At 36.2% G+C, this 19,802-nt stretch overlaps 1 protein-coding gene across 1 annotated transcript; it reads left to right on the plus strand.

Moving 5' to 3' along the window:
* The first annotated feature begins 4,553 nt into the window (after positions 1 to 4,553).
* Positions 4,554 to 19,270, plus strand: csnk1db (casein kinase 1, delta b). The gene is made up of 10 exons (XM_048170082.1): positions 4,554 to 5,086; positions 11,996 to 12,106; positions 12,255 to 12,403; positions 12,607 to 12,835; positions 15,115 to 15,285; positions 15,392 to 15,540; positions 16,259 to 16,427; positions 16,515 to 16,657; positions 17,228 to 17,298; positions 17,774 to 19,270. The coding sequence occupies exons 1-9, from the start codon at positions 5,011 to 5,013 to the stop codon at positions 17,258 to 17,260; spliced, it is 1,230 nt and encodes a 409-aa protein (XP_048026039.1). The 5' UTR covers positions 4,554 to 5,010; the 3' UTR covers positions 17,261 to 17,298; positions 17,774 to 19,270.
* Positions 19,271 to 19,802: the final 532 nt, after the last annotated feature.

The raw sequence follows: 19,802 nt of genomic DNA on the forward strand, positions 1-19,802 counted from the left end.
TTATTAATTTAAAAGACGGTATAAAAGGCAGAACCCCCAAACTATCGGTATCCTTATCGGTATCAGCAGAATAATCAGCAATCGGTATCAGTGGAGAAAATTAGTATCAGTGCATCTCTAGTATATATATATATATATATATATATATAAGCCTAAACCTTTAGACCTTTTGAAAAGTTTTTTTTTTTCATTGAGAGACATAAATATAAATGCAGTTGCATAGAATTTTTAATGTTGATATGAAAAAGTTAATGTCCATGTTGTTTACCACGTTTATACTGAGCAACATTCAGTTAAGGCAAAAAGGATGCTGTTCAAACATTGTTAGTAATCAGATTCAGACTCTGACTCTCCATGTTTATAATCTTTGCAAAGTGCTTTTCCTCCCAGTCACTTTATTCATCATTCATCGTGTAGTTACTGTTACTGAGAAAAGTCCTGATGTTTAAGCTTTTGTACGTACATGCTAGATGGTACAATGGTAAACATGACTGCCAAAATAGCTGTATTCTAAATTGTATATAAGTCAGTGTAAGCAAAGAGGATTTCTGTATACAAAATAAGCAAATAAGATTTTGAGCTTAAAGATCATTAGCTGGAGGATTTCCTTGTGTTCCCTATGTATTTTCATATTAAACATTATACAGAGGAATATCACAGACAGGCTTGTGAAAAAAAAAAAAAACATCACAAAAATGGTACAAACTTGACCTGTGTTACAGACAGATTTCTTTTCCTGCTCATGTTAGTGCCTGTTTATATCAATGACCACTAGATGTCCTCGTTAGCAAATAAATCTTACTCCAAACAAACACTTCTGTCCACAATCATTCAAAAAGGATCTGTAGAGTTACTACTTTGAGGAAGGCAAGTATCTTTCTGTTTAGTTTGTCATTTTAAATTCATAATTTTATATATATATATATATATATATATATATATATATATATATATATATATATATATATATCCAGGAATAGACTTTTGTCCTCTGTAGTGGATTTTATATTTTAGTGATTTTCTCTGACTTCAGACATGTCACATGTCATGTTTTAGTCTGGATGTCCTGTAAAGAGCACATTCAGGGCTTTTCAGAGATACCAAATGTTCGGAGGTTCACCATGATCACTCCCTCTCCTTGGTCTTTAAAAATGACTGGCATTCATTTAGGGATCAAATTTAACATCCTTATGGAAATATGATAATATTTTGTTATTATCATTTACATCTGAAAAATTTTCAAATTGTTTGTCATAAATCAACTTCTCAGGAAAATGTTGTGGGGTTTCTAATCAAAATATGACTTTCTGTTACGAAACAGGGTATTGATTTCATACATGTCCACTGTAGAGGACACCGGGACTTAAATCATGTTTATCAGGCATTTTGGGAGACACAAGTGAATAGCGAAATAAATTATGTATTAATATTCCTATTAATTAATAGATATTATTATGAAAATGTTGCCAATTTACTTGTAAATTCATACTGGTTCTGTAAATTGTTGATGTGAAAATAATAAAAAATATTGATAAAAAAAAAAAAAAAAGAAAATGTTGCCAATTATTACTCCCATTATTACACTTCTTTTTTCATTACATGTTGCCCCAAGAACTTATTAATGCAAATTAGATACAGTGTATAGATGAATTGAGATTAGTTTATAGATGCATTGTATTGAATGGAAAAACCCATGTATGGCTATTTTGCCCACATATTGCATAAAGTAAAATGGTATATCAATTAAAGGATTAGTCCACTTTTAAATAAAATTTTCCTGATAATTTACTCACCCCCATGTCATCCAAGATGTTCATGTCCTTCTTTCTTCAGTTGAAAAGAAATTAATTCTTCAAAAAGCTTGCACTGTATGTCTTACGCCTTCCCAATTCAACTTACGGAACGAACGCAGCACCAGTTTCGTTTTTTCCGTAAGTAGAATAGGGAAGGCGTAGGACATACAGCGTCAGCTTTTTGAAGAATACGGAAAGCGGAAGCACGTGCAAGATGATAATTTGTGTTTATAAAGCATTTACAGTTGCATTTTTTTCGAAAATGACCGATCGTTTCGCTAGATAAGAACCTTATTCCTCGTCTGGTATGATTTAAAGCCCTTTGAAGCTGCACTGAAACTGTAATTTTGACCTTCAACCATTTGGAGGCCATTGAAGTCCACTATAAGGAGAATAATCCTGGAATGTTTTCATCAAAAACCTTAATTTCTTTTTGACTGAAGAAAGAAAGACATGAACATTTTGGATGACATGGGGGTGAGTAAATTATCAGGAAAAGTTTATTTAAAAGTGAACTAATCCTTTAATTCCATTACATCCTTTATAACATAGTTGAGAATCATCTCTAAACAAAGTTTGGTTAAAAAAATCCTGAAGCCTAAAAATTGATTGGTGAATTAGAAAAAATCCCATTGTTTTTGCCTATACATGTCATTTCATGTTATTTTATTTTTTTAAACAACTTAGTCCTGGTGTCCACTACAGAGGACACAGCATAACATATGAATAAAATACAAATTTCAAAAATGTTTTTTTTTTTTTTTCATTTGTTTCTTATGCTCTAAACAATATAATGACCACTAATGATAATTTTTTTTCTGGGTTCCAGTAGGATATAAATATATATACAGTACAGTCCAAAAGTTTGGAACCACTAAGATTTTTAATGTTTTTAAAAGAAGTTTCGTCTGCTCACAAAGGCTACATTTATTTAATTAAAAATACAGTAAAAAACAGTAATATTGTGAAATATTATTACAATTCAAAATAACTGTTTTCTATTTGAATATATTTCACAAAGTAATTTATTCCTGTGATGGCAAAGCTGAATTTTCAGCATCATTACTCCAGTCTTCAGTGTCACATGATCCTTCAGAAATCATTCTAATATGCTGATCTGCTGCTCAAGAAACATTTAATGTGTTCAACTGTACAAAATATTTGTGTACAATATTTTTTTTTCAGGATTATTTGATGAATAGAAAGTTCAAAAGAACAGTGTTTATCTGAAATCTAATCTTTTGTAACATTATAAATGTCTTTACTGCCACTTTTGATTGATTTAATGCATCCTTGCTGAATAAAAGTATTCATTTCTTTAATTTCTTTTCAAAAAAATAAAAATAAAAATTCTTACTGACCCCAAACTTTTGAACGGTAGTGTATAATGCTACAGAAGCTTTGTATTTCAGATAAATGCTGTTCTTTTGAACTTTCTATTCATCAAGGAATCCTGAAAAAAAAAGTACACAACTGTTTTCAACATTGAAAATAATCATAAATGTTTATTGAGCAGCAGATCAGCATATTAGAATGATTTCTGAAGGATCATGTGACACTGAAGACTGGAGTAACGATGCTGAAAATTCAGCTTTGCATCACAGGAATAAATTACTTTGTCAAATATATTTAAATGGTACACAGTTATTTTAAATTGTAATAATATTTCACAATATTACTGTTTTTTACTGTATTTTTAATTAAATAAATGTAGCCTTGGTGAGCAGACGAAACTTCTTTTAAAAACATAAAAAATCTTAGTGGTTCCAAACTTTTGGACTGTACTATATATATATATATATATATATATATATATATATATACAGACATTAAGAAGAGATCACATTATTCCAAACAACACATTTCATCTAAAATTAATCAATTCGAAAGTTTATGGTTAAAATCACGCTTTGGGCTCGTTCAGAAGCTCCATTACACGTTTTTTTGTTTTGTTTTGTTTTTTTCTGAACGGATCTTAGGTTACTCCGAGGCGTGCATTGAAAAACACGTGCAAGACTGTTACGCAACCTGCTGGAAAACATTACAGCCATGTGACTGTGTCCTGATTGGATCCTATGTGACCAATCAAAAGAGCATCAGCCAATCAGTGAGTAGGTGGGCGTGTCCAAGCCCCCAAACACTTCACAGAGTACAAGATGTTACGCTGTTCCACTACTGTCCCACTGCCTTGATTACTACAAAGCATTTCAGGGTCAGAGACACCAGCTGGACACTCACAGGAGCGAACCAGATGGAGAACGACGTCTTACATACATGACGCGTTAACTTAAGATCTTAAGCCTAGTGTTTTTCCAAAGCATTTACTTGTAGTGAACCCAAATATCCACTGTATGTATTATATTTGTTATTTAATGTATTATAAAGCCTTCAAATATTTTGTTGCTAGTATTTATTATCATTTTAAACTAAGAATAAGTAATCGAATAGTTAGTAGTATCTTTTCGAAGTTATTCAAACATTTATTTATTTGCTACTGGTATCCCAATAGTTTGATATTTGTAACATTAAACATTTAAAATGTAACATGAACAACTGGAAAACACAATAATGAATGTCTTCTCTGTACGCCAAATGCATAAATGTAAATGTAATCAAATACATACTTAGTTCAGGCCCGCATTTTACTGAATAAGATCTATGTGGGACGAATGTAAAGATGTTCACATATAATGAATTAATTGCTGTTCGAGACAGTTAATGAGACTGACCTAAAGAAACTCATCCAGCGTTTCTCCCACGTGACTGTGGCGAGCGAGGCGTTGCCAAGGGGAAGTGACGTCACAGCGCTACGTTCGTGTTCACCACAGGAGATACGAGGCCTGTGACAGCTGCTGCGACGGGGGTCCGTTGTTAAATCCACCTCCATCTTCTTTATCCTTGGGGAAAATGATGACCAAACCGACAAGAGCATAATCTACAGACCCTAAGCTTTCGCCTGATCACAATATTGTGACATTTCGGACTTTTATACATTAGAAAAGGAATGGTGAAAAGTGAACTCCGTCGGAAGAATCCGGATTCTCTTCAGGGATTCGGGGGGGTTGGGGTCGCATAGAGATATATAGGACTGTAACAGTTAAATAACGCGTGAAAATATTAACGTAAAGTCGAATTTGAGGGCTGACAGCGTCTGGTTTAATAGAAATTAGCTGAAATACAGTCGAGTGACTCGTTCGGGAGAAACCAATAAACAGCTATGGAGCTACGAGTTGGAAACAGATACAGACTGGGTAGAAAAATTGGAAGTGGATCATTTGGAGACATTTATCTGGGTAAGTATAAACTTAAACACCCGTATACTCTCTTGCCATAAAGCTGTCATTAGTATGACACGGCTAACATGCTGTATTTTATATATATATCTGTCAACTGTAACTGTCAGTGTCGTTTTAGTCTCCGTATAAACTCCGTTTCTCAATTCTTTGGGCATTTATATAAAATATCATGTGTTATAAGATCGTATTTCAGACTTAAAGTGGTTTATTGAAGTTGCGGCGTATATAAACTTAACTTCCCTTTTGGAACAAGCTTATATATTGGTTTAAACACTCCAGGATGTCATATGTGACCATAAAATATGTGCTTTTGTCATTAGACTCATATGTCAGTACTGACAAGACAACACAGTAATTGCTTTAAATCGAGGTGTGAATTGACTGAACATGTGAACAGGAGTTTACAAACGGGTCCTCCCTTGTGTGTAACTCTGAATGAATCTCACCTGTCCATACAGGTTTGACTGAAAGTGTGACCCACCCAAAAGGCCAAACCTGGCATGTTGAATCAGCATTTGATGGACATTCAACCAAGCCTAGATATTGCTTTGCTATTAAAGTCGAGATCTTGCATTCAGAGCTCTGTGTTTGATTCATGCAGTGTCATTTTCTGATCATAGTGCATTTCTGCTCAAGCTCTTTTGATCCTGGAGTAAAACTGTCAGGACCCTGATGAACTCTTTATTTACATGCTAGATGGCCTTCATGGTTGAGTGCATCAGTATCACACCAGGATGTTTATCATTTGAATATCTATGGTTGGCATTTAGAGATTACATTGACAATAGAGAACTATTGTTATTGCACTACAGGTTTGGACTGAAGCACCAAAGTAGGTCATTATTTTAACTTTTATTCTCAGCAAGCTGATACTTCATTAGCTCAAAATCTACCTTTACCACTTCTGGTACTCTTAACCACCATGGTATTTAATTTTTGACTCAAGCTTGTGATTAAAAGTACTTGTGTAGAGCACGTTCATCTCTTATTCAGGAGGCATTAAAGGCCCACTGAAGTGTGTTGGAACGCAAAGCATTATTCAATGTGTTGATGTAATTTCAACTGAAACAGGAAGACAGGGCGATGTATCGAACAGCCCCACCCCTTTTTTTAAATAGCCAATAGCGTTTCGTTTGTTACAGCTCGGCCAGAGCTGTTAGACTATGTGAAACCTCTGTTTCCTTCTAATCTTTAACCATTTCTCCTCATAATGTTTTTATATCGCTTATATACAGCATTCTGTGCAGAATTCAAATGGGTCCGACGCCGACTCGCGCATATGATCCGCTCTGTGCTCTCGTGTCTCTTGTTGCGGCGGTTCATGTGACACTAACACGAATGAAGTCCGTTTTTATTAAAGGAAAGCAAATCTGAATTGTTCCCTATTCTCTAGTCTATATAGTGCACTATTTGCCATTCACCGTGTAGAAACTAGTAAATGTGTGAGCAAATGACCAATTTCAGCCGAGGCTTCAGCATCTGTTGATAATGTAGGAGGAGGCGGGACTTCAGATTCTAGAGAGCATTTGATTGGACCGAAGATTTGACGAGAAATTGAAGTGCGATGTGATCCATTTTAGCAGAAGTGAGAGACTGTAAGTTTTGAAGAATTTTGTCATTGTTTTGGAACACACCAGCTTAGGCTAGCATATTCACACTAAAAGTTAAAAAACTTAAATTTTGATTTCAGGGGGACTTTAAAGGAAGTTTTGCAGCTGCTGGCCTTAATTCGTCTCACTGTGGTCTCCTCATTAGCAAGGTTTCTCTCAAGTGGATTGAAAACTGTCAACAGAATGTTCAACTTAATCAAAGCACCTATAGATGTCAGGCTCTAATGCAATCAGCTTGCCTTTATTTTGATAGGGGAGCACTGTTTGTAAGGGGACTTTGATCATCATATAGTGTTAGATTGTGGAGAGACCTTTATCCCGAAGCGTTCTGGCTGAGATGGGATTGTTTCAGTCTGTCTGAGTGTGAGAACAGGGCTTAGTGGGTGTGGTGAGACTGTAAACTCCATCTGCTTGGTTGTGTTTCATAACTACACCCACTCTTTGGATTTTCAGCATAATTAAGAGTTTTTGAATAATACCTAAACGTCAGACGTGTTATTTTGTGGCAGGGCTGAGGGACGATCTTCAGCACATGACTTGTGTGAAATGCATTCAAATTATTTATCCACTATGAGGCCCAGAAGATCGAACCCAACTAGATTGGACTAGTTACATCGTGCTACACCAATGACTGCTTTTACAAATCACCCAACAGTCAGCATGATTGCATTACCTCTCCCTTTTCCTGGGATTCCGTTATGTGTGCATCACTTGGCATCATGGGAGGCCTCAGGTGTGTGAATCACCCAGGACCTTCCAACTCATCTACAATTCTGGGTCCTTCCCAGCAGCTTTTATGTAACCTCACAGTATTTGGTTCATATGATGTGATGTCTTTATGTTTGGACCAGTTGCCACATCTGTAACTTCCCGTAGATCTCATTTAGCTATCAGACTGCAGTTTGCATTCAACACCTTATCAGCAGTTTTCATGTCAGTTCATTGTTAAGCGCATGGAGTTTCTTCTTCATATGCAACACCATAAAGAATCAACTGTTGGATAGTCAACAGTTTTTTGGTTTTGTTTTGTTTTTGGTGAGCTCTTGCATAACACTTGTTTTTGTTTATCAGGGCTGTAAAGCTGATCTGAAACCAGAGCAGAAGCCTGTTAATTTCATTGTTCGTTGGCAAAGATAGGTTGAATGTTTCTCTTTTTTGATGTAAATGTAATCATGGAGTACTGACTGTTTGTGCTCTTTGAATAAATGTCTAGTTTGCTGATCAATTTGTGCGTAGACCTGACTTGCATTACGTGAATTTCTTTGCTAACAGATAAGATAATCATTTGTTGTTTGTTTTTTAAATATCTCAGGAACCAGCAGAACAAGTCCTTGAGTTTCTGTTTAGATGGCTATAGGTAGTAGTTTCAGTTTTCAAAACTCTTTTTGCCCATTGAAAACAAATTAAGATATTTTGCAGAATGTCCAGAATATGCTCTTTTTCATAATGAGAATTGGTGCTGTTGAGCTCTAGAAAATGAAATGGTGGTAATCAAATGAATAAAACTTTTAGAATGTAATTAAATGTGACCTGATCCAGCAAAATGAGTCACAGTGACCCAAATTTCAAAATTGAGATTTTGGTATCAATGGAAAGATGAGACAATAAGCTTTAAAATGATATCCTAGTCAAAGTCATACCTTGAATGGTTTTAAAGATATACCCATTTTAATTATGGTCGTCTGCCCTCTTTTTCAAATTGAAAACCTGAGAAAATCGCTTTTAAAGTTTTTTGCCCCTTTTTTTGTTGATATCTTTCAAAATCCATTGCATTTAAAGGGATAAACTATTTATTTTACAGCTTAATTTGACCAAAGACATTTATATATATATATATATATATAAATGCTATTAAACCAGGCTGAAGCTCAAATTATTTTAAAGTATTTATTTGAATTAACCCTTTAAGACCTGAAGGCTTTTTTAGAGTTCTTTTTTTTTTTTTTTTTCTGAGCGACACACACAAAAGTAAAGACTCATAACTCCAAAACTCTAGCAAGGAGAGTCAAAAGGTAGGTATCATTTGATACAAAACATTTTAAATTTTAAGAAAATATAAATTACATTACATTTGGACATTTTCTTGCCGAGAAACAGCTGATAAAAGACAAAAAATATATATAATTTTTTTAAAATAATTTTTCTTTTTTTATTTGACATGGAATAACTCAGGAACACAATAAGATCGCTAAAAAATCTTTTTTGGTGATGCTCTCCTATATGTGAGCTGCATCTGGTTCAAATTTCGTGGTGATATTATAAAGAATAGTTTAAAAAATTGTTGTTCATTTTTTCCGCAGCCAGGTGGCGCCAACGGGCGGTAAACTCCGGTTTAGAGGTGCTTCTCAGCACTCGTTAAGAGTTTTTCAAAATGGTTAGATGCATTAAAAAGATGAGATTCTAAGCTTTAAAATGATATCTATTTTGTGTTATTCCACGTTGGAAAACGAACATGGATGGGTCCGGGATCATTGGATACACACTGCATCCCGGAGAGATGAGAGACATGTTTTTAGCCAAGTATGTTAAATCATTTCGTGAGTAATATCTTGTGATCAACGCAATATATTATATTGATTTTGGATTCATTTTAATCTTGAGAATCTGCTTTAAATATCGATGTGCGATTTTTATGATCTGTGCATTGTTCATGAAGTTATGAGCACGTGAAATACATACTTGTATTCAGTTAGCTGCTGTGCTATTTTTGTTGTAAACGCATATTTCTCAGACTCATTAGAGGGTGAAAACAACGCAACAGAAGCATGTTGGAGGCTTGATATGAAAATTTAAAGTCTTTGGTTTTGTATGCAAAAAGAATTTTTGTGCTACCTATATGGATTCATTTTTTATTGGCTTTTAAAGAGAGACACGCAAATGGGAGTTTTATTTTATAAGGCGCGCTAGTCTGACAGGAGGATGGCTGGACCGATCGCGTGCCTGTCAGTCGAAACGGGGCTTCCCATTGTTAAAAATCAGCGTTTAGGTCAGTGTGTTAACATTTCTAAGCTTTTTGATTGGTTCTATACAACGTGTAACACCATATTTGTAGAGCAGAGATAATGACGTTTCAGGGGATACTGGGAAATGCTCATAAGTGACGAGAGGAGTTGAGAAGTTCATTTCCAGCGAATTTAGTAAAACCATGTCAAATTTAATAGCCATTTAAATACCTTTACTCAATTATCTGGACTACGAAACTTTGGGAGATTATTTTTGAAAGTCTGTTCTTTGAAATTAGCTTAAAAAAAAAAAATCGATTTTTTCATTGTTTTTCCACATTATCGGCCCATATCTTAAAATAGAACGTTGCGACTTCCGACTCATTTCGCCAGATCGGGTCACAAATGAACAATTCTCTTGACTCTTTCCCTGCCATTGACGGAATTTTTGGCTTTGCACGTTTTCATTGTTACGTAGTAGGGGATGCTTTTACGCATTTTCTGAAAGAGTGCATAATCTCTGGATCAAAACGCATGCAAAAAAGAAGCATAAACAAGTGATAAAAGCATTGCTTATGCACTGGAGCTGCACGTTATATCGCACGAAACGAAAAATAACATTGAGCTTGAACGCAATTATCACTTAAACACAATTCTTAGTGCGATTATGAAATCACAAAGGCTGCGATTGTTTTTTTTTTGTTGTTTTTTTTTTTATGTGCGGCTTGCCAATGAAGTATGGCTCCAAATGCTAATCCATCTGAAAGCACTGCAAGTTTGAGTCGCTTATAATGTACATTTGAAAAAGCAACACACGTCAAACTTCTTTTCAGACACGAGAAGCATTTAACATCTTGTCCAACAAAAGACAACATTTAATAACATGTTTTTACTCCAAACTCACTTCATAATGACAGTTGAGCGAGTGAGATGATGTGGCTTCTTACACAGAATAAGGCAGTCAAGTGTTTATTAGTCATGTTTAATCAAAGCGTTTAAATCTTCTGTTCATTCAGCTACAGCGATATGATGGGTGTTGTTCTTCTGCTGCAGGGCATATTTTGAGTTTCTGCGCAAGACCGCCCTCTGGCTTTCAGATGGAGAAGCATTTACTACTGATCACAGAGCCGTACAGCTCTGACAAGCCACGCATTAAATAATAGCAGCCTTTGCCATATCGCATGCGATTTTATCATGATAAATCATGCAGCCCTATTATGCACATTGTAGTCTTTGGGTGGAAAAATGCAATTTTCTCCGCTTTTTTTTTTTTTTTTTTTTTTAAAGAAGCTTTTTTTTTTTGTGAAAGTTACCCTCATTCAAGTGTTGATTAAAAAAAGAATGCATGAAGTAGGAATGGGACGATTGCCGATCTATTGTTGTTGCCTAATTAAAAAGCTGTTATACATTTTAAAGGAAATGCCTTTTCATTTTATAGAGTATATAAATACGTTTACTTGTTTTTCATCAGTGTATTTTATAACAATACAAAGAGCAATGTGGAACATTTTACCTTTTATTTGTTCCCCACTAAATGTTTTTTTTTTTTCCCCCACTACAATAATTATAACAACTGCTGATTATTATTTTTATTTATTTATTTTAAGAGGCTCTGTTCTTTCTTTTTATATATTGCATGTTCAGATATTTATACAACAAAATACTGGGGGCCATGAAAGTTTTGTGAAAATGACCCAAAATACTGGCAGTAGCACTTAAAAAAAAAAAAAAGAAAGAAAGAAAGAAAAAAACAATGCTGGCGGGAAAAGTAGATTTTTTGGCAAACAAAGTGCTGCACAACAGAGCTTTACTATTTCAATTTAAAAAAAAATAGGGCTGTGCAACATGGACAAAATCTTATCACGATTTTTTATCAATGTTACTTTGTCGATTTTCGATTTTTATCACGGTTTTGAGACGATATTTCCTTATCCTAAACATATTTAAATCGGAAACCAATTAGAGCTTTATTAATAAGCTATAACAGCATGTCTCTAGAAAAGACAAAACAATATGAATATGGGTAAATATCAAAACAATAAAAAACAACCCAGACTGAAAAATCTCTCAAATAACAGAAACTAGAACAGTGACAGAAAGATTATTGTGCTTTGAAAAGAGAAAAATCAGTGTTTTTATGGTTGTTTTTATTAATTTGTCAGTGCATTCTTTTTGTAAAAAAAACATGAATACTTAAATTCAGCACATTAAATTGATCAAAATCTTGAACGGTAGTGTATGCACAAAGTATAGGTCAATTAATTATGATCTGCAGTCATGTCAGTTTGTTGGAGATTCAGACTGTGTTCTGACCCCATTCACTGTTTTAATGGCTGTTTCTTGATCTGCCCCAGGCACAGACATTTCAGTTGGAGAGGAAGTGGCCATCAAACTGGAATGTGTGAAGACGAAGCACCCTCAGCTCCACATCGAGAGCAAGATTTACAAGATGATGCAGGGTGGAGGTAATGAGAACAGTGTTTTGTGTGTCATTTGTAAATAAGGGGTTGAGGGGCTCAGTAAATTAATGTAATCAATGAAATGGTTTGTACATGCCAGCAAACATGTGTTGGGTTTTCAGGCTGTGTATTTAGGTGTGTGCTTTCTTTGCAGTTGGAATCCCTACCATAAAGTGGTGTGGTGCAGAAGGAGATTACAACGTGATGGTGATGGAGTTGCTCGGCCCAAGTCTGGAGGATCTCTTCAATTTCTGCTCCAGGAAGTTCAGCCTGAAGACTGTCCTGCTGTTGGCTGATCAGATGGTATGATACAAAATTAAGCAATCAAGTAGTTGTTTCTAGGCCGTTGCTGAGAAATGTAATGGCCCTTTAGTCCTAAAATGCTGAAATTACTATTCTTTACTGTGTTTGCATCTAAAAATTGATGTGCCTTGGATCCACTCCTGATGACTAATTTTGCTACAGAAGTATAACTTTTTTTAAATGTAATTTTGTAAACCTTGCAGATCAGCCGCATTGAGTACATCCACTCCAAGAACTTCATTCACAGGGACGTGAAGCCTGATAATTTTCTGATGGGCTTGGGAAAGAAAGGCAACCTGGTCTACATCATTGACTTTGGTCTGGCTAAGAAATACCGTGACGCACGAACACACCAGCACATTCCCTATCGCGAGAACAAGAACCTGACGGGCACTGCGCGATATGCATCCATCAACACACACCTTGGCATTGGTAAGAAAACACAGTCTTGCCAATGATCTTGTGTATATGTGTATATATATAAATGTGTGTGTGTGTTTGTGCATGTATATATTAGGGCTGTCAACGTTAACGCATGCAATTAATTCAAAACACGTTAAAATAATTAAACGCAAATAAATTACCGAAGCTTGTGAAATTGCGTCATTAATGTAATTTACCTCACGCAGTTAGATGATCTTAGAAGTCGTCAGTTTATCACACAGAGCGTCTAGAATGGCGAAAGCACCTGTAATCCTGCCTTGTAGGCAGAAATTTCTATTCTAACCCTTTAACCTTATCTCGTTTTGTTTGCGATCAGATCTTTTCGCAAGTCGCTAAACTCCGGGAACGTTTTCAGTCCAATGATCCAGTAAGTGTATTCATTTAAACAATCTCTCCAAAACAGTGCTAATGTAAAAAAAAACAAAAAAAAAAAACAGAGAATGGCAGAAAGAATAGAGATTCACGTTTGTTTTCACTTAAGTATTCATTCCATTGTTTCGCTTTAAAACACGAGCTCTTTAATATTCTTTTTTTTTTTTTTTTTTTTTTTTTAAGGTTACAGTATTTTATTTATTTTTTATATGAGCTCTGTCATGTTCTGTGATTGTTTCTGAAGAGCACAAGCCCTCACTCATCGCACTGTGAAATACAGACTGAAAGGAACGTTAAAACATCCCACCGCTGTATGGCCAGATGATACGCAAACTACGTTTCTCTGCTGGATAAAGCAAACCAGCATCTCGCTAGTAAAGTTTTGGTGGATGAGGATTGCAATCAAGGTAAAGACGGTTGCGGTGATGTACAGGAGTCATGTGTGTATATATAATGTTTTTATTTTTTATACATTTTAAAAAATCCTGGGGAAGAGGCTTAGCCCCCCAATATATGAATCTCTATTTTCATCCCTGCTAAATGCACACTATTTCGATTAGAGAGAAACACCAAATGAATACAAAAATGTAATCATAATCTGACAAAAAATATTAAAAACTTAAGGTTAAAGAATCTAAACATTTAGCGGAGAAAAAATAAGTGAATAACGAAAATAACAAAAGTGTAGTGCTAAATATGGTACATTGGTATTGCATGGTATCGCACAGCTTTTTAATGGGGCAAAAAGATATGATGGATATGACAGAAAAGATAGATTAATAATCTTTCAGTGTGCAAAACTATCATAATATGAAAGGCTCCAATACAGAGTGGCACACATCGTTTATGCACATCCCGGGTGCAGAATGATGTGCTTAAAGCAACATGACTCACAGCATGCACCGCATTGAAAAGTCCAGGGCACAGAGAGAAGAGATATTGTGCACACAACTCCTAGTGTATCACTGTATATCTATTCAGAAGTTTGAGTCTTATTTCTTCACCGGTTTAAATTTCAGTCACTTTGCGCGTGATTTCAATTCATGTTCCATTCTACTCCAGTGTTGTGATCTAACAAACACCCGGGTAGGGTGCAGCCACAGCGGAGGAAGAGGAAAGCTACGTAAATATTTGTCTGTCCCTCACATTATGCTATCGAATGGCTTCGAAAGACTTGGAACGTAGTGCACGGAAACTTTTATGATGCTTTATAATGTGTAATATAATGCTCGAGTACACACAGTATCAAATTTGGATCTGTCCTGTCTGATCGATACCTTATCCAGCAAAAATCGCAGTATCGAAAGCCGATACGGAATATTGGATTGGTGCATTCCTAGAATATACCCTATTTAAACTTAAGTTCAATTTATGGTTTCTGGAAGAGGTTTGTGTTAGTTCTTATAAAGAATTCCCAAATCATTTTCCAGGTTTTTTGATTATTTTTTTTATTTTGCACTTCCCAACAAAATCACCTCATTCATTCTAGAACGATTAATTCTTTCCAAATAAAGCTATTGAAGTCATCTGGTGAACATTTCTGTATTTCTTTATATCGTAATGTATATCACAGTATGTAATGTAAATTCTTTTTCCAATATCGCGCAGCCCTAATACGTATATGTGACCCAGATTTGTTGCGATAGATATTGCAGCAATGGCTGTGGTTACTGATCATTTGATGATGTCTTTTCCAGAGTAATTTTTCCTTTCCGTTGCTCTGTCGACTCTGTATGACATCAGTATGTGCTCATGCTCAAATGGATGCATGTATGTTTTTAGCATTTCCTAGAAGAGTTTGATTTGTGCATGTGTGAATGAATGTTACATAAAGTGCTTAGTTCCTTTCACATGCTTCACGCAATTTATAATTCTGTGTGCACGTATCTCCACAGAGCAGTCTCGGCGGGATGACCTGGAGTCTCTTGGTTATGTGCTGATGTACTTCAACTTGGGCTCGCTGCCTTGGCAGGGACTGAAAGCCGCCACCAAGAGACAGAAGTATGAGCGCATCAGTGAAAAGAAGATGTCCACCCCCATTGAAGTTCTTTGCAAGGGCTACCCATGTAATAATAAGTTTTGTGTAATTTCTAACATTTTCTGAATGCTAATCAGGCTTTGTATTTGACCTAAAACGCTGGATTGTAATATGGATGTTTTTCTGTCTCTCAGCTGAATTTGCCACGTACCTCAACTTTTGCCGGTCACTGCGATTTGATGACAAGCCAGACTACTCGTACTTGAGGCAACTCTTCAGGAATCTGTTCCACAGACAGGGCTTTTCCTATGACTACGTGTTTGATTGGAACATGCTCAAATTTGTAAGTACATGTCTGGATGGTCTTCATTCTTTTTGATTGACCTTTGTTGAGATATGATTCTTTGTTTTGTTTTTTTCTATCCCAAATTTTCCTTAGATATACACTACCATTAAAAAATTTGGGTCGGTAGTTTTTTTTTTTTAAGAAGTCTCTCATGCTTACCAAGGCTTCATTTACTTGATCAAACATACAGTAAAACAGTAATATTTTGAAATATTATTACAACTTAAAAGGATTGTATTCTATAATTACATTTTTAAATTTAATTGTGATGGCAAAGCTGAATTTTCAGCAGCCATTTCTCCAGTCTTCAGTGTCACATGATCCTTCAGAAATCATTTTAATATGCTGATGTAGTGCTCAAGAAACATTTCTTATTAATTTCAAAAACTATTGTGCTGCTTAATATTTTTGTGGAAACTGTGATACATTTTTTCCCAGGATGTATATAAATATTTTAATTTAAAATAAATGCTGTTCTTTTAAACTAATACATTATAAATGTCTTTACTGTCACTTTTGATCAATTTAATGCATGCTTGCTGAATAAAAGTATCAAAAAAAAAAAATCTGACTGCCCCTAAACTTTTGAATGGTAGTGTAATATAGTGTTGAGTGAAAGTATGTATAAAAGTATGGATTTTGCTTAGCAACATTGTAAAGCCAATCATTTTGAATCATTTGTTTGATTAATAATTTTACATTTACCCTCTCTCAGGGCGCTAACCGTACAGCAGAGGAGGCAGAACGTGAGAGGAGAGAGCGGGACGAGCGGATGAGGCACAGCAGGAATCCTGCCGCTCGAGGGATCCCAGCAGCCTCAGGCAGACCCCGCCCCACACAGGATGGTGCTCCTCCCACCCCCCTCACACCCACCTCTCACACAGGTAAACAGTCTGTCACTTAAACTCTGCTTCTTCCCAAGTGCTTGAAACACTGTTGTAGGGAGTCGTGTCTTGCTTCTCGTCTCACAGCAAACACATCCTCACCAAGACCGGTCACTGGCATGGAGCGTGAACGAAAGGTCAGCATGCGGCTTCATCGTGGCGCCCCAGTTAACGTGTCGTCCTCAGACCTGACAGGGCGGCAAGACACTTCCCGCATGTCCACATCACAGGTATAAGGCGGACCCGGCTCATCCCAGCTTTCAGCAGAGCAGTGAAATCCATAATAAATCCTTTTTTTTTTTTTTTTTAAGAAAAAAAAAAAGCAGACAATCTTGTGGCTGTCTGTGTCTGAATGAGCTGCTTTGTTTGTTTACCGATAAGAGATTTAACTTATTGGCAGAACCAATAGTTCAGCACCCATGGCCTTTGAATCGTTAGACTAGGAATTCTTATTTCTGCACGTACAAATCATTCTCAGAAATAAATACCTGATGATTACATATTAGTGTTTTATTGCCTGCAGTAATTGACCTTTTGATTCTCATGATCTTTATTAGCCTTTTGATGATGTTAAGCTTAAAATTAAATCTGATTATTAGGTATAATTGAAAAGCATTTTCTTGGAAGCTGTTGACCTAGCGTTTGTATTTCTTGGAAAAGTAATTTCAGCAGCATATATTCTTTCACTATGACAGACAGTAAGCACAGTATGATTATGGGTTGGTGTGAGTAGCATCTCAGTGCACAAATGATTGTGTTGTGGGGGTGGAAGGCTGTAACGTTCTCTCTCTCCACCCCAGAATAGCATTCCCTTCGATCACCACGGCAAGTAGTTGCTCATCACGTCCTTGTGTGAAGGCAGGTGCACCAGGTGAGATTCACTAGCTTGTATAAGCTGCACATTGTGTTTTCTTCCAACTGGGTGAATCTTGTGGAAAAACTGTCATACACTCTTAAAAATAAAGGTTCCAAAAAGGGGTTTCGCAGCGATGCCATAGAGCAGGGGTGGGGAACGTTGATCCTGGAGGGCCATTGTCCTGCAGTGTTTAGCTCCAACCCTGAAAAAAACACTTGCCTACCTGTAACTTTAGTAATTCTGAAGACCTTGATTAGCTTCAGGTGTGTTTAATAGGGTTGGAGCTAAACTCTGCAGGACAGTGGCCCTCCAGGATCAACGTTCCCCACCCCTGCCTTAGAGGAACCATTTTGGGTTAAAATTGCCATTTAAATATTCCTCCCCAATTATTAGTCTATTATAATGTGAAAAGTTATAAACATTAAAAAGACTCGTTTGGTTTGTGGCAATTGCCATTTATTGTGTCCCTTTATCTTGTTGCTGTGTACAGATTGTCTCCATGTCCCAGAAGCCTCCACTTTGCAATATGGAGCACGATGGGCAACCTAACTACACATGGCTGATTGACAGCTCTTCACCATCAGCTAATAGACAGGGCCGTCAGTCTCCCTCTTCTATTGACCAAACCAAAATGGTGTAGAACCAACCTGACCTCTTTTCTAACAGGCTCTCTCTCTTTTTCTTCTATCTCACATGTTCTCATATTTTCTCTCCCATGCTCTTTAAATGTTCTCATGGACACGAGAGCTACGGCCTGTTGCGAAATCACACCAGTAGGTTGACCAATCAGAGACTGGATCAGCCAGCCACACCATTGTCATCATCTGTGACCTTCCTTCACAGTTCCACTCTTATTCATTCAGTGCTGCACAATTTTCACTGGTTCAGGCTCCTCTCGATTGAGGCTAATGTATCATCTATGTGGTTTAAATGGGTCTTGTTTCTTTGTATACTGGGTTTTCTTTTGTATTTTAACCTGGGCAACAGACGAGTCCGTCTGGTGGCGTTGTTATGGGTTCACTTAATTTTTTTTTTTTTTTTTTTACTTACTCAGTGTATTTATTTTTTAATATACATTTTAATAGCCCTCTGGTGAGGTTCCTTTCCCATGTTGAAGCTGGTGGTGTAGAGTGGATGGACCACAAAGGGGCCAAAATCTCAGCATCAGCTTATAGCAAACTGACTCCACAGCGTGGTTTTCACTCAAACATGTCCTTACAGAGGAACCCTGTGAACCTCGCCTGTTTGTACAATACTGCTTCCCCATTATTGTGTGTCTTCTGTTTCTAAGCTGTGAAATAACTGTAAAATATTTGTGTAAATGTTTCCATGCAACTCTTTAGAAAGACTATGAAATGACCGCAGATGGGTTTAGTCTGAAAGTTATCACCAGTTATTTTTATCCACTCTTTCATAAAGCCACAACAATGAAGTGCCAGACTCTGGGGGGTTTCATGCATTCTGAACTTGAACTTTGACTCTTGAGGATGTTGTTTTGACTGATGAATGGATATCATGGATAGATCCGCAACATGTGTCTTTTGAAAAGGACTGTTATACTCTGATGCGAAGGAAATTGATGCAAGTTTTTGTTCTGATGGCTCAGATGGTGTTTTGGAAGTGATAAATCATTTGTTGGAGATATTGATTGTTTTTACAAAGGTTGAAAGAATGAAAACAAATCAAAGTCTTGATCTGATGTTCGGTAATTTCCCCTTTTATGAAATATTCCAGCACTGATGTGGCTTTTGTGATGCACCTTGGAAGCTGGTCTGGTCATCTCGTTCCATTGTCATCTGTTAGAGAGGACATTGGCAACTTCCTGGGTAAAAATTTTCATCTGATTCTCCCCCCAGTTTGAAAGTCATGGATGTTTTGGGCTCCACACACTTTTGTGGAAGTCATGCCAATTTGTCAGTCCTGTAAGAATTTGTATTACCACCGTATTTGTGTATTTTAAACAGTGTAAATAAATTACTTGTATTTGCTTGTGGTTGCATTTTTTTTTTTTTTATGCATAATCTGAAATTTACAGCTAATGGGTCAAGTTGTTTTGCTCTTGCCATTTGCAAACGTTTAAAGTGTTGTTTTGCATTAATTTTAAAATTCTGTAAGTGATGAGGGTAGACAAATATAGCTAGTTTTGCTTATCCACCATTAAGATACATGATACAAATGTTTTTATCATTTTAAAAAGTGTCCTGGTCTCTAGAAAACATTAGCAGCGCAGTTACTGCCATTGATACCTCGGGCAGTATAGTAACCTCCTATTCTTGTGTCACTGTGAATTTCTCATGATGGAGTTCTACAGGAGGTCTGGAGCTTTTCTGTGCATACTTCAAAAAGGACTTTATCCACTCTAGATATAAATGCAGTATTTCAAGAAAAATTACTTTTATGATAAAGATATAGTTTTCGCAAATAAAAGAATAGATTGTAACAGTAACTGTAACAGCAATGGCACAGAGAAACTATATTGTTGGAATCACTTTCAGAACTATTTTTCCAGCTGATGAACA

This window comes from Megalobrama amblycephala, linkage group LG20, assembly GCF_018812025.1.
Source record: "Megalobrama amblycephala isolate DHTTF-2021 linkage group LG20, ASM1881202v1, whole genome shotgun sequence".
Lineage (NCBI taxonomy): Eukaryota > Metazoa > Chordata > Actinopteri > Cypriniformes > Xenocyprididae > Megalobrama > Megalobrama amblycephala.